The 14,309-nt window shown below is 47.1% G+C and overlaps 2 protein-coding genes across 4 annotated transcripts in view; one reads left to right on the top strand and one right to left on the bottom strand.

Moving 5' to 3' along the window:
- Positions 1-6,510: 6,510 nt before the first annotated feature.
- On the bottom strand, positions 6,511-10,213 carry GINS3 (GINS complex subunit 3; the record flags this gene model as incomplete). Its single annotated transcript, XM_081119660.1, has 3 exons — positions 6,511-7,975; positions 9,268-9,501; positions 10,028-10,213. The coding sequence occupies 3 exons, from the start codon at positions 10,211-10,213 to the stop codon at positions 7,745-7,747; spliced, it is 651 nt and encodes a 216-aa protein (XP_080975786.1). The 3' UTR covers positions 6,511-7,744.
- The window catches only part of PRSS54 (serine protease 54), a 24,770-nt gene continuing 20,451 nt past the window's right edge, over positions 9,991-14,309 (top strand). Inside the window, exon 1 of one of the 3 annotated variants that reach the window (XM_081119652.1) lies at positions 9,991-10,246. In XM_081119652.1, coding sequence (XP_080975778.1) covers positions 10,212-10,246 — 35 coding nt within the window. In that variant the 5' untranslated portion in view covers positions 9,991-10,211. The remainder of the gene's footprint in view (positions 10,247-14,309) is intronic. The other 2 variants (XM_081119653.1, XM_081119654.1) reach the window with 2 other exon arrangements.

Raw genomic sequence — 14,309 nt, 5'->3', positions numbered from 1 at the left:
AGACACGCAGGAACCAGGGCTGTGGGATAATTCTTCTACCTAAATAAACTCATGTGAACGTACCCCACACATGGGTTGCCAATGTTGCTGTTAAAAAAAAAATTCTTTAAAAAAAAATTCTTTTTAGCTTCTTTCCTTCCACATAAGCTTTCCCTTCTTGCCCTTAAACCACATTAACAACCTAGAATGTGCCTGGTTGCTCCTTAGGCTCCCCAAGGGGTCCGTCTGAAGCACCCCACCCCTGCCACCCCCACAACACATCAGTTTGTTTCGCTTCTTTATCGTTCTATGCTTATCTGAAATCTTCATTTTCACTCCTTCACGCCCAGTCTTCCCCACAAGCCAGCATTATCTTGGGGCTTCCCTTGTGCTGGGTGCTACATACAACCCATTAAGCGCTTCTCAAAGCCCTACATGACAACCACAATTACGAACCCCATTTTACAGATGATGAAAGTGAGGCCCAGAGGTGAGCCACTTGTCCCAAGTCCCCGCAGCTCTAAAGTGGCAAGGCTGGGATTTGAACGCACGTGGCCTCAGCACAGAGCCTGGGCCCTTCCTTACTACACCATCCTCCCTACAAAGGCTAGTGAGAGAAAAACCAACCCCTCGTTTACTTCCTGAAGATTTGAATTGGCCCAAGGAGCTCACCCTGGTGCTGGACAGCGAACCCCACAGGATACCCCCATCCCCAAGCTCTACCGGCCCGTGGTGACTTGGGGGACATGATTTGACCTATTCTCCCCCCGCCCCCCGCCCCAGATCTATGATAGAACAGGCCGTAGTTGACAGTGTGCCACTGCTTTGTGTTGATTTTCAAAACCCTGCTTCCCAGAGCTTATTGCTCTTATGTAACCTCAGCAGGGGACCAGCTGCATCAAGGACTGGCCCTGCCGCCTGTGGGATTGAAACTGACAGCGGGGCTGGTGCAAGAAATAGGGGACTCAACGCCTATTTGGGTTCTATTTTTATTAAAACCCCATTAACTTGTTTCTATCAGAGCAATTACCATGTCGAGGCTGGGTGCTGTGGAGGAGGCAGTTTTATTTTGAAGTGAACAGCTGTTCAGCTGTTCTCAGGAGAACTTTCATTTCGAAAGGACCCCCTGGGGTTGAACTGTCAGGCTTGTTCTCAGCCCCAAGGTGGGTTTTGTTAGCAGATAATTTGGTCACATCCGTTGCAGTGGGTCTTGACTTAACTGAGGTTGAAGATAACATAATTTCCCCTTTCCATTTTTTCCCCCCTTTTGCCTGATTTTTGTAACTCCAAACTAGTTTAAATGCGTCCAACCTGCGGCAGCGATAGTTAATTCCTTTCCCACCTTGTAAATGTTTAAGCACAGCCCCAGGGCACACGGAGGCCAAGTGTGACATTTCACTGGGCAGAGCTGGAGAGATGCATTTGTGTCTCTACCTTCGCACCTTCAAATCAGCCAAACCCATGTGAGCTGGGCCCTGTCTGCCCTCATTCCAGGCCAGGGGACGCGATCCAAGGGTGTGGTGTGCCCCCCACCACACGACAGCACGTCAACACTGGGGCACATCCTAGAACTGCACAGCTTGCAATTCAACCATCCAATAACGAAGCACCTCCATAGTATAAACCTGGTGCCCTGTGCTCAGGGGGATGCAATAGGTCTGGGTGGGGCCCAAGAATTTGCATTTCTAGCAAATTTACAGGTGCTGCTGATGCTGTCGGTCTGGAGACCACACTTTGGGAACCACTGCTATAGGATTTTGTTTAAATGTCACTCCCCCTGGAGGCTCACGTGTGTGTGTGCGTGCACACACACATACACACACTCCCTGCCTTGGGAAGATGCTCCTGCCACAGGTGCTCAGGCAATCTGCATGGCCCCTCCTGGGCTCTTGCTTGTGGTGATCTGGCCCCTCCTGCCTTCCCCCCACCTCACCTTCAGTCACTTTCATCCTTGCCCTTCACCGTCCTCTCACCCAGGCTTGCTTTCCTTCTCCAGAACAGGCCAAGCCACAGACCTTGCCCTTTCCTGCCCCAGGGCCTTGGTACTTGCTGCATCGTAACACAGACAGGCCTTCCATAAACACATGGTTTAAAGAAGGTCCCCCCAGCTCTTCCCCTTCACATGCCCTTTAATTCATATCACAGGTCTGGTTGAAATCAGGTCTGATGTCCCTTGAGAATGTCAACTCCACGAGGGCAGAGAGGAGTGACCGTTCTGCTCCCCACTGTGGACCTCGTGCCCATCACTGGCACAGACCAGGCCATCATTGGAGACATGAATGAGTGGGATTCGTTTCTGCTCTCGGTGAAATTCACATCACAAGAGGAGGTACACCAGCCAACCTTGTCCTATGATCTCTTCTTTCTGCAAACCTCCCTTCCATCGGGCTGGCCAGCAGCCATCTAGCACTTTGTTTCAAGCAAGGGGTGGGGTGGGGATGGAGGGAGGCAGGAGAGTTTTTGGAACAGCCAACATTGCAGATTACACACCTCTAATCAAATCCAGAGCGCCGCACTGTGTTCTGCCAATTGAGACGCCCAGATTATGCAGGCCAAGGGCCCCGGGGGCAAGAGGCCATGTGAAATAACTTTTCAAAAATAGCAACTTGCAATCTCAGGAATGAGCATGAATTGTCAATGACATGAGCAGTGTTTGGAAACAGGGGTCCTATTTTTATTGCAGATAATGTTTATGCGACATAGCACAGGTTGGGGCAATTTTCCCCAAGGAGATGCTTGTGGATGACGGTGCAGTGATGCCCGTAGAAACCGTGTTGGAAGGACCAAAACCGAAGAGATCCCTGGTGGTGTGGTGGGAACAGGGTTGCCCTGGCTCCTAGCCTGGCTCTGCCGCTCACTGATCACTCGAGCGGAGCAGCTAAGAGTCTAACTTTCAGAAGCAGTGGGACCTGGGTTCCAACCTTGGGCTCGGCACTTGCTGTGTGACCTCGGACAGTTACTTAACTTCACTGAGCCTGTCTCTTTCTCAGGAAAAGGAGAGAAAACAGTCATTTATCTCTTAGAGTTGTGATGGCGAGTAAATGAGATAATGTCTATAAAGCCAGGCTCCCTGTGCCAGGCACAGGGAAAGTGCTCAATAAATGAGAGCCATTGTTAGCTATAACACTTAGAAATTTAAAAAAATTCTCTGAATTGTGGTAAAAACACACCTACTTTTGTCCCACCCTGCGTAACAGAGAGAGAAAAAAAAAAAAAAGAGACCAGAAACTAGCCAAATGTGCAGGGATAAGAGGATGCTTATAGAAACTGTGCCATGTTCCCACGATAGAAAACCCTTCAGCGGTAAAAACAAACTGAAAAATGCTGCTGAAAGTCACAACATAAAACCTAGTGAGAGAAGCAAGTCAAAATAATATATTCAGTAGATGTGCAGAGCAGGGGGGTAACAAACACAAAATCTAGGAAAGGGGAACTAACTGGGCAGAAGGAACTTGGGAGCACTGATTATGTGCTAGAACTTAAACAAATGGAAGTTCAGGGGCTTTCATGTTATTGTAACACTTCATAATCTAAAGATGTATTACATATATTCTTTCAAATGAGAATATTTGTATTCTTTTCAATACAAAAAGATCAAAAGCCGTTTTAAACAGCTTGGGCCCCTTCAGCTCTAACCTATTGCGTAGCAGCTAGCAGCTTAGGGAGCTCTGATAAACTCTCTGCTGTCATCTGCTTATTTGGGAAGAATTTGGAAGGAGCATGCAGCAAGTCACTGCCTTTGAGGCCTCCAAAAGCAAATTCTGGGCACAGGACCCAGAGGGGAGGCTGGAGGTTGCTGAGACGAGGCACAAAGACAGATCCCCTGGACAGAAGGAAACTTGATGGGTGGACTGTGGCTGACCCAGCTCCCAGGACTGGGAGAACCGACGGGCCTGAGCCTTCCTGCACTTTGGCCTGAGTCAGACAGGGAATGAGTGGGCCCTCAGGCAGACTTTGGCCATCCAGGACACTTCTAGAAGGAAACAGAAGTGGTGTCACTAAGTAAAGGGGGTCACACTGTCAAGCAATCATCCCAAAATCAGTTCTCTTGCTTTGGCTCCCAGAGTTAATGTCCATCTCTGGGTCCTGAACACATAGCCTCTTTCTTGAGCGATTCGTTTGGTGACATGAGTCCCACAAGGGATCTTGGCACGTTGCGAGGTGACATCTGGGAGGTGGGTATGCTTGAGCTGTGATTAAGCAAGGCAAGATGACATCCAGGAGGTGGGTATGCTTGAGCTGTGATTAAGCAAGGTGACATGTTCATCTCCATTTCACTCAGCTAAACACTGTTCTGTCAACAGATATAAACACAATAACCCGAGGCACATTTTTTCCCTATGACTTCGTTTTATTGGCAGTGGCAGAAAAGCCTTTTAAAATCACAATTGTCTACAGGAATAACAGTCTTTCAAAACAGAGTGAGGCTTTCCATTTTTATCGATCTTTTTCAAAAATGCCTTAAAAATTGGAAACTCGGTTTTCACTGCTGGCCATTGGTGAACAAGACGCGTCACATTCTGTGGTGCATTCCTCCTAAGAATCTTTGAAGTGATCTAGAAATTCTGCCAAGTAGCATCCTCTGAACTGGTGCTCAAGGCCTGAGCCGACTCCAAACCTGAGAAAACACTGCCTGAACTGCTCAGTTATTTGAAAAGCAGCACGTTCCTTAGTGTCGCTCCGGAATCTTGGAGAGAGCAGTGAGTGCGTGAGCATGCAATGCTAAATTAGAAAATGACAGTGTCTTTTGAGAAGTTTCTAAAATGTTTTGCTCCTGAACCTAAGAGATAGCCAAGCGCCAAGTCCTCTTGTTCCCATTAAGATAAGGCCACTCTCTGGGAACAACTGAGGTTATCTGTCCCCTCCCATGACTCGGGCAGTGCTGGCTCTCACACTGGTTTCTGTCTCTTCTGTCCCGAGTCTTTCTGCGGGCATCAAAATGCATTCTCGCCACACTTCCTTTGATCAGTGACACCCTGCTTCTCTCACCTGCCTCCTTTGCTGTGCTCCCTGGGCCAGGCATTTGCTTTTTGCACACAAAGTCGCTGTCCGCAGGGAAGAATTTTAGTTGCAAAAAGGGAGCCATGCAAATCACAGGGGAGTCAAATAAACTCTTTTCAAGGGCGATACCGGAGCAGAAAATACTGTGATGATCTAAAACTCTGGGCTTGTTCTGTTTTGTTTTAATTGGCCAGAGGTGGGCAAGGGTTCTCTGGTTTTGTGTGTTCTCTTTGGGGCTTCGGCTTCTTGGGAAATGTTAGCAGTTCCCAGGCACTATTTTCGGAGCTGTGCTGACACTTGTTAATAACGTTGGCGTAGAAAGCCATGCTCATTTAGACACAAAGAGAATTTGCTGGCATGTGCCAGATGGGAAAGGGGGGAAAATCAAGGGACTGCTATCAGAGAGAGAGAGAGAGAGACAGAGAGACAGAGAGACAGAGAGAATGCGAAAAGTTTTAAGGCAAATCAAAGAGGCCCTTTTCCACCAGATACAAGTACGGGGTGGGTGGGGGGTTCATTTTCAGGTGAAAAACAAGTACTCCTTCCCTCCTTGAGCTTACCAGCAGCTTGCTTCTGGGGAAGCCTAAGAGGCCCCTAGTCGGCCCCAGTCACCCACCCCCGTGCAAGGAAGCCTCCGCCAAGCTTAACTTCTGAAATTAATGTGGGAGAAGAGTCTGATGCTCCGTTTTGCTTTGAGAAATGACTGCCCCTTAAATACAGCCTAGGAATGGATTCTGAAACAGGGAAAGGACATTAGGGCGAAATCTGGTGAAATCTGAATAAAGCCTGTGGCTTAGTGAAGTGTCTGATGCACGCACCAGAGTGGAAGATGTTAGGGAAAGCTGGGGGGAGGGGTAAAGAGGCACTTTTCAGTAAACGGTGCTGTTTTTTCTGAGATAGGAGGGTTTTGAGCAGAGAATGAACAAGATCTGATTTATTTTTGGACAAGACCACTCTGGCTGCTGTGCTAAGATGTCTGAGGGCTGGGTGGAGGGTGAATGTGGCGAGGCAGGTGGGGAGTAACCGCAACCATCCAGGACAGGAGTGGGGGTGGGAAAGGGGTGGTCAGGTCCTGCAAATGATTTGAAGGCAGGCCTAAAAGATAAGGAGAGTGAGGGAAGGAGGGCCAACGAGGACAGGTAGCTCAGTTGGTTGGAGCATCTTCCTGATACGCCAAGGTTGCAGGTTCGATCCCCAGTCAGGGCACATACAAGAGTCAACTAATGAATGATTAAATAAGTGGAACTTGCTGTTTCTGTCTCTCTCTCCAATCAATCAATCAATCAATCAATCAATCAATCAAATTCTGTGGTCCTCATGGAAGTCCCACCTTTGTAGGACATGGCATGTTTCTACAGAGACTGTCACTCCTATTTATGAATGTCATGCAAACAAAGGAGCAGTTGCTAAAACGTGGATTTCTTTGGGCATTATTGTAAACGATCACTGATCAAAGACAAAACTCTCCAATGGACGTCCCTGATCATCTGCAGTACTCAAGTTACAAATGGTACTTGCACAGAATGTATTCGAGTGCAAAGCAAGTCATTTATTTAGCACCAAAATCAAATGATGACCACATCAATTCCATATTAGAACAGGCATTTTAAAGGCATTTCTGACATTTTAAGTTGGCATCAAGACATCTGCACAGTCTGAATATCCAAATCCCTCCAGTTTCCGGTTACAACGGCAATTTTCCCAGGGGTGTGATGACTGTCCTGCAAACAGTCCGGTGGCCCCAGGAAGGCTGTCCCCTACTCGGCTGGAGGTTTCCTCCTGGATCTTCAGGGAGAGTTTTGTGTCTGCTTAAACAGATTCTGAGTAATTGGTCAGGGAGCCTCTATGTAAAAATGTGCAAAATGGACCGAAGGAAAAAACCCAATATAACCAAGGCCCCTTGCCCACTTATATTTGCCACGTTAACTAAGCTTCTCCAATAGGGATCTTCATAACCGGCAACCCTAAAGACCTGATTTCATGGAATAAAAGCTGGTTGACACCCTTTAATAACTACTTTGCAATTCGACTGCCTGACAGCTTTTCTGGGGAGGGAATAGAATAACTGAGGGTGCTGTCAAGATCTCAGGGACAAAAACCAGCTCAGCTGAACCATCTGCCCTCTAGGTCGGTTGCAGAATTCCGTGAATTCCTGATTACAGAGGAAAGCAGCATCTCCTCGTCAGTCAAAGCCGTGCCATTCACCTGCCTTTTTCTTCCTTATTTGTGACTGGTTTGGGAAATTGGGGTAACTTCCCACAGGCAGGTGGAGGGAGATATATACAAGACCAGCATTGTAGGGGTGCTGTCCTTTGTGTGACCAGGAAGATGAGGCAATTCAGTTCAGGAGAATATTCCGTGAACAGACTAAGATGGCCCAATCTGTCCTTCGGAACTAGGAAAGTGGACATCTAAGTCCGTCCAAATCCCTGGCACAAGAAATTCCAGTTCCAACTCTATTGCAATGTATGTATTACGATCTTCACTTATAAAGAACTTGGATGTCTTCTCAGTTGTGGCTTCTTGGGTGAAGTAGACCTGGGCTGTGGGTCAGCAGGGGGAGATAGTCCTGGAAGATTTATAGGGCTGGGGACATCCTCCAGCATGTCCTTTCCCAACCAGATGACACCACTCCTGTGATGGCTGCAGGGAATAAGCCATGAGAAGAGAGATATGACTGTGGCCCTTGACAGGGTCAACCAGACTCTTGCCAAGGACACACAGGGATAAGTCTATGAGGAGCAATCCTGTATTCTTCTGGCCTTTAGTTTTCCATGTCTGTGAATGTTCTCTTCTTGTAGTTCTGAACGAGGCTAGAAGCAGTGATCTGAGAAGCCTGCCCCTTCTCCCAACACTGGAAGTCATTCAGTCCTTTCTGCCCTGTTTGGAATAAGCCCCTCTCCATCTCATCCAGCCTGGCTACCAGTGCTGAAGTGTCTTCGTTGTAAGCATTCTGGGAGGAGTCCATAATGCGGCGAAAACGTCCAATAAATGTCTGAAGGAGAAGGGAATAAGAGAAATCAAAGCCACTTTTATCCCCGAACATTTAAATGGCACAAAAAGGAAGAATTTGGTCTCAGGACTCAGTCAGAAGGAGGTCTGAGTAAGTTATTTCCCATTGCCAAGCCTCGATTTCCTTGCCTGTGAAATGGGTTGTTGTGGAAATCCAATGAAGTAACACGTGTAGAGCACCTAGGAAATAGCTGGCAAGAGTAAGGTCCTTGAAAAGCATTCCTCATTATTGTTACAGCAACAAAGGCCATGATAATGTACTGTGGTCACATGCAGACAGGTTTCAACCAGAAAAGATCCCCGATTTAACTGAATGTAGTTTTCAGTCTGAGAGTAGGATGGACACACATATGATCTAGAGGGTGTCAGTTCAGGGCTCTGAGCCCAAGCCACAAGCCCACTTCAGTTCTGCATCCGCCTCACGGCCATCTTACCTCATATGTGAGCAACTCCAGTCTACAGCATAACCGTCTCTTTTCTTTTTCTTTCTTAACTATCACATTAAACACAGCACTAGAAAATGTTAGGCCAAACCACCTTCAAGCCTGATGGAGGATGTCAGCACAGTGCGGGGAGCAAATGTGTCTTGAGCTAACAGTTCTTATAAAGCTAGAAATCAGGCCGTAAAACAAGAGGTAGAAAGGATAGTTTCTTCTAGTTTTAACAGAATAAAAAAATAATTACAAAAGTTAAAGTATGGTTATATAACATAAAGGTTATTATTGTCTATGGGCAATAATAATAGTTACCATTTGTTAAATGGCACTACATAAACTCACTACGACTCCATAATTTTGGCCATATTATTATCTCTTTTTATGGGTGAAGAACTGATGCCTAGAAAGGTCAAGTAGCTTGACCAAGTCACATAGCTAGTCCATAGCAGAGCCAGATCTTAACCCCAGAGCAATGGAAGGGAACAAATAACCAAATACCGCATGTATTTACTACAGGAACCCTCAGAACAGTCCTGGGGCTGGGCTGTGACTACGTACTTGAATGCCTGGCACCTGTCATCAACTATCACCCCTTTCTTATTTCCAGGACTTTCTACTGGTCCCAACTCTTAGCAAGCAAATATGAAGAGCAGTAGACAAGTCCTATTTAAGTATATATATAATTGGCAAATATAGTCTAACTGTAGGCTGACGTGGAATAATAATACACTAATTGCAGATATTCTACACTTCCCTGGGTAAGAGTGACGTCCGGGGGCAGCCACAGCCGGCTCCTGACACATGTGCTGTGCCACAGGTTCTCCCATCTATTACTTGCCTGTAGGAGAGACTGGGAAATGTCTGTATTCTCTGGGCTGTCAAAATGCAGGAGCTGGGAGCCAAACCCGTAGAAATGGGGCCCCATTTTGTGGAGGTCCACCACGTTGGCATCTGCACTGAACACAGTCCTCCAGCCCTCTTGGTAGATCTTGGGAAGTTCCACAGAGAGAATCCGCCGCTTGTTGTCAAAAAGTCCTTTGGCCAACCACAGGGGCAGTTCCAGCTTTGAGCCCTGCGTCAGACAAGAACGTAGATCTGAAGAACAGTGACCAAGTCAATGTGTGCGGGGCAAAAAGGAAATACACACCGCATGAGCAAGACTCCCTGTTCTCTCTGGGACACAGCTGTATATGAAGACTTACAGCCCTAGGTTTGAATCTCTTTTACAACGCAACAGGCCTGTCTGTGACTTGAAGAAGTGAATTGTGTGAGCTGAAGTTTTATGTTACGGTGGAATGGAAAGAAAAAATTGGGTGTGGTGGTGGGGGGGGGGGAGAACTCTGCTTAATCTATACAGTTTCAAAAACGAAATCAGTGTCGGAGGGAGCCTGACGACCTGGGATAAATTTAGTTTCCCTAAGGGCGACCACTGTAAGCGCGCCGCGACCTGCGGATAGACTAGGGGAGGGTACGAACCCCGCCTCCCCCTAAAACTACAAATCCCAGAGGACAGCGCGCCCGGCGACGCAGCGCCCCAGGGCCGCAAGGCCCGCCGGGAGCTGTAGTCTTTCGGCGCAGTGCCGAGCCAGAGGGCTTACCTGAGGGACCGTGTTGTCCGTGTCGGCCCCTCCGCTCCGCTCCGGGAAGAAAGCGCCGAGGCGTGGAATGGGGATTTCTGTGCGCACCGGGAGCTTCTCGTGGGACATCAGGATGTCGTCCAAGGAAAGAAAGTTCTCCTCGTGGCCCAGCGCACCGGACTCCACCCGGAAATAAGCCTCGGACATGGCGGCGGCTCCAGCGGCTTGGCTTCCACTCGTGTGAGTTGGGAGACCTCGGGGAGCCGGGGACGCAAAAGCAGGAGGGAGCGGAGGCTGGTCGGGATCGTGGGGGATGAATGGGTCGCTGCGGCCGCCTAGCCGGTTCGAAATTTTTTTCCCGCGCTCGGGGCGGGCCAGACGGGAGCAGTGGATCCGGGCGGGTCGGCCTAGGCGGAAGCAATCGATAAGGTCTCGGTCCGGGGCGGGGCGGCGCGGGGCGGGGCGGGGCGGGGAGCTGTCGGCGGCTCCTGCAAAGTCGTCCTCTCGCAGAGCGTAGCCAGTTGAGAAAGAGCCTGGCATGCCCGTTAAAGCTGCAGGGCGCAGTTGCACTAGATTGGGTTTATGCGGTCCTTTAAATGTGTATATGAAATTAAAAACACTTGACACGTTTGGGGGCTTAAAGAAAGGCGTCTCTGAGTCCTCCATCCCAGGCCTGACCAATCAGACCTATTTACCAGTTTTCTCTCTGTGCATCTCCGTTCGTCGTTACGTGAAAAAAACTGGCAATCTCCTTTTGTGGCTCTTAATGTAAATCCTTAAATCTGATTGGGAATCTGATTGGTTCAGTTCATCTTTTTGAATCAATGGCCCGGTTCATCTTTTTGAGGCGGACCACAAGGGTCATAGGTTGCCAGCCACCCTATAGATTGGGTACTATTACTGGTCTAGTGCGGGGAGGGGGGGGGTGGGATTCATGGTACCAGACTTGGGGATGTTAGTCAGGGCTATGGGTGGTGGCAGAATGTTGAGAGATGCACTACAGAACTTTTTTCACATAAAAGGGCATTTTCAGGGGCTACTAGAGCTAAGAGTAAAGGGTTCATGGGAAGAGAGATGTATATTAATGTTTTTAAAATTTTCTGTATTGTATACTTTGACATCTTGGAGCTTTGGGGCCCTAGGGATGAACTGTCTCTCCCAGGATGAGCTAATACCTAGAGCAATAAGCAACTTGCCTGTGAACATGCCTTTCACATACAAACCAACCAATCCAAAGCCCCCAACCACTCCCTTTATCTAACTCACACACCAAGCCATTCATTCCCCTGCCCTAAATAACCCCAGGGCCAAGTACTGGACAATTAGAGAGCACCTTTATAGCCCAAAGTCCACCAGCGTTGTTCAGACCACCCAGTCCTGACCTTGCGCAAATTTGCCTGCTCTGTCTCACCCATTCCCTCCCAGAAAAACCACAATAAAGGCTCTGGCCCATGCTCCCCTTCTTTTGGGAACTAGGAGCAATAAAACTTCCAGTGGACCGATTGCTCAGTCACCTCCGTAAGTTAAATCCTCGGTATCATCAAAACAAGAGGCAGTGGGAGAGTCAGGACCAAGTTGTGGAAAGCCTGGGGTGCTATTCTGAGGAGTTTAGGCTGTTCCATGGGCGATGGGAGAAACCTTGTAAGGGTTTTGAACAAGTAATATCATAAGTCTGTACTTTAAGGAGAGAATTCTGGCAGTGCGATGGAGGGAGAGGTGAGATGCAGGGAAGCCAGTTTGGAAGCTGTTCAGTGGGCAGTACCTGGCAAGTAATTGGATGCAGGAAATGGATAGAGAGGGGCAAGGGTGATTCAGGTTCTTAACCTGGTTGACCAGGTGGATGGAGATGTCATTAACGTGTATAGAGCACAGGTACAGGGGCAGTTTGAGGCAAAAGATGAGTCAGTTTGGCATTCTTGGGCTCCAGGAGCCGCTAGACAGGCAGGTCGGCAGCCCACGGGAGAAACCAGTCTTGAAGTTTTAGAATTAGGAGGCATCTACTTAGCGTTAGACGGAATCTTTTTAGAGGTAGTTATGAGAGTTTTTTCCTTTATCATATTTTAAATGTTCACTTTGCTGCACTATCCAATGCAAAAGTAAACAATTCATAGTCCATATTTATCATTTCTCTGATGAAATGAGTATGTGGTACTGGATGTAGTTTGGGATAGAAATCTAAATAAATCTAATTGAAGGCAAGGCAGGTTATTTACTCACAAGATAGAAAGCTATTTTCTATATTGAAACAGTTAAAATGGATGCTTAATGATTTATCAGTGCCGAAGAAAGGCATTATTTTTGTACTGAGACCAGAATATTGGCTCTAAACTCCAATGCCACAGTTACTTTAATACTAAAGTAACAGACCCGTGTTTCAGATAAAATCAGAGTACCTTGTAGTTCTTTTTTAATGTCTTGGCTCACCATGAAGCTATTAGTCACTGCTTGTATATTTTTACTCTATTTAATCTATCCTCTTCTTGAACTAATAAGTGAATAAACTAGCAGAAGTGAAATTAGTGAAAGTTTGAGCTGATGACTTAAATAATTGCATTAATTTTTGACAAAAGTAGCACATAGTTTATCAAGTATACATCTGTTTATACCCTAAATTGTACCCTAAATTACCCAGAATGCTTCTTTTCTCTAAGAAAGCTTGCGTTCCTTAGCAGCCAGCCAACCAATCTACGTGCTAGAATTATACTAAACAGAATTTCGGTATGTTTAAAATATTCAGCATATATTCAGTATAGTTATAATATACAGAATTTCAGTCTTCTGGAAGGCTTCTACTGGATCCCTGAAAAATCGAGTAAATTTTCCACCGTTATCGTTTCAAGGTTGCTGAATCACAGAACCCTGTAGCACATGCAGATTTTCAATAAGCAAAACCACAAGCAGCTTTAAATCTGTTCTTTTGAATACCAGTGCTTTCTAAACGTCTTCCATTTAGTGAGGAGGCTGTGACACAAGTGACAGAAACCCCGATGAGGGTGTGCAGGGGAGGCCCTAAGGGAGGGGGGCGTAGGGGGAAGAAAGTAAAAAGGAAATGTATTGGACTCCATCCTCTGAGTTGCTTGCTAGTATTGAGGTAACACTAGTTAATAACATTATATAAATCCCAGGTGTACAACAGTATAATCAGATATCTGTACACCTGGCGTCAAATATATAGTAAAAGAAGGAAATTTCTACCACTGTCATTGGCTCTGTCACCTGGGGTGAGTTACCTGTCAGAAGCTTAGCTTCAGCATCTGTAAAATGGAGATAACAGTAGTAGCTCCCAGGGTTGCGGTGGGAGTGGAGCGAATGAGCCCATATGCAGAGGGCACTGAGCTCAGGGCCTGGCCTGGAGCGAGGGCTCCATGCGCGGCCTTGTCACCATCACCCACACGCATTTGTTCACTGCCGTCCTCAGCATCTCGAGCAATACCTGGCGCCAAGCGGGCGCTCAGTGAGCACGTGTTAAATAATCGTCTTCGTCCATTATCATTGTTGATCTAAGCTTGGCTACACTCCCTCTCCCCAGTTCGAGTTTCTAAATGTGCTTCGATAAATCCTTTACATCTTCAGCCTTTTCCTGCAAAATTTTCCTATGGGTTCAAATGATTAAAGTTGGTGGGTTTTTTTTTTTGTATTCTGAAATTATAGTATGACGTTTGAAATCTTATGTAAGGTTAATGGAGTTAAATCACTGGAGTTCGTTTTTACATAATTTAAATGTTCCTTTGGTTGAGCTGTTTCTTGAGCGCTGATCCAAGACGCCTTCAATGAGATGAAAATACAGCGATGGGCAGGTGCGACCCCATGTGTGGGCAGTGCTGAGTTTAGACTCTTCCCACGGTCTTCGGCAGCACCAGCAGACACTGTAAGCCCGTCTGATGTATTCACAGAGAGTGTGTGTGCGCGCGTGTGTTCACATCATTGTAATCAAGGTACAGGTTTAATCCAGCATCCCTTTTCCTGTGTTCCCAGCTGCATAAAAAAATACCCTTTCCTCCCATTCCTCTGTGTTCATTTTTTTCTGGTAATTTGTTAATATCATTTAATCCATGACCCGAGAGCCAGAGCTTCAGTCCAAGGGGGATGAAGCAGCAATAAACTCATAAGTGAGGAGAACATGGAGAGGAGTTGTCACTAAGATGTTCTGTCGCCTGTGTGATGCCCTGGGGCTGTACCCGTGTTCTGCTGCCCAGTGGAGGAAACAGTAACATGAGGTGATAAAAGCTATAGATCACCTCTGGCCGGGTAGCTCAGTGGGTTAGAGTGTCGTCCCAATAAGCCATGGTTGCGGGCTCAGTAC

This window comes from Miniopterus schreibersii (genome assembly GCF_964146895.1).
Source record: "Miniopterus schreibersii genome assembly, chromosome: 18".
NCBI lineage: Eukaryota > Metazoa > Chordata > Mammalia > Chiroptera > Miniopteridae > Miniopterus > Miniopterus schreibersii.
The sequence above is the reverse complement of the archived record's forward strand: the minus strand, read 5'-3'. Positions and strand labels throughout refer to the sequence as shown.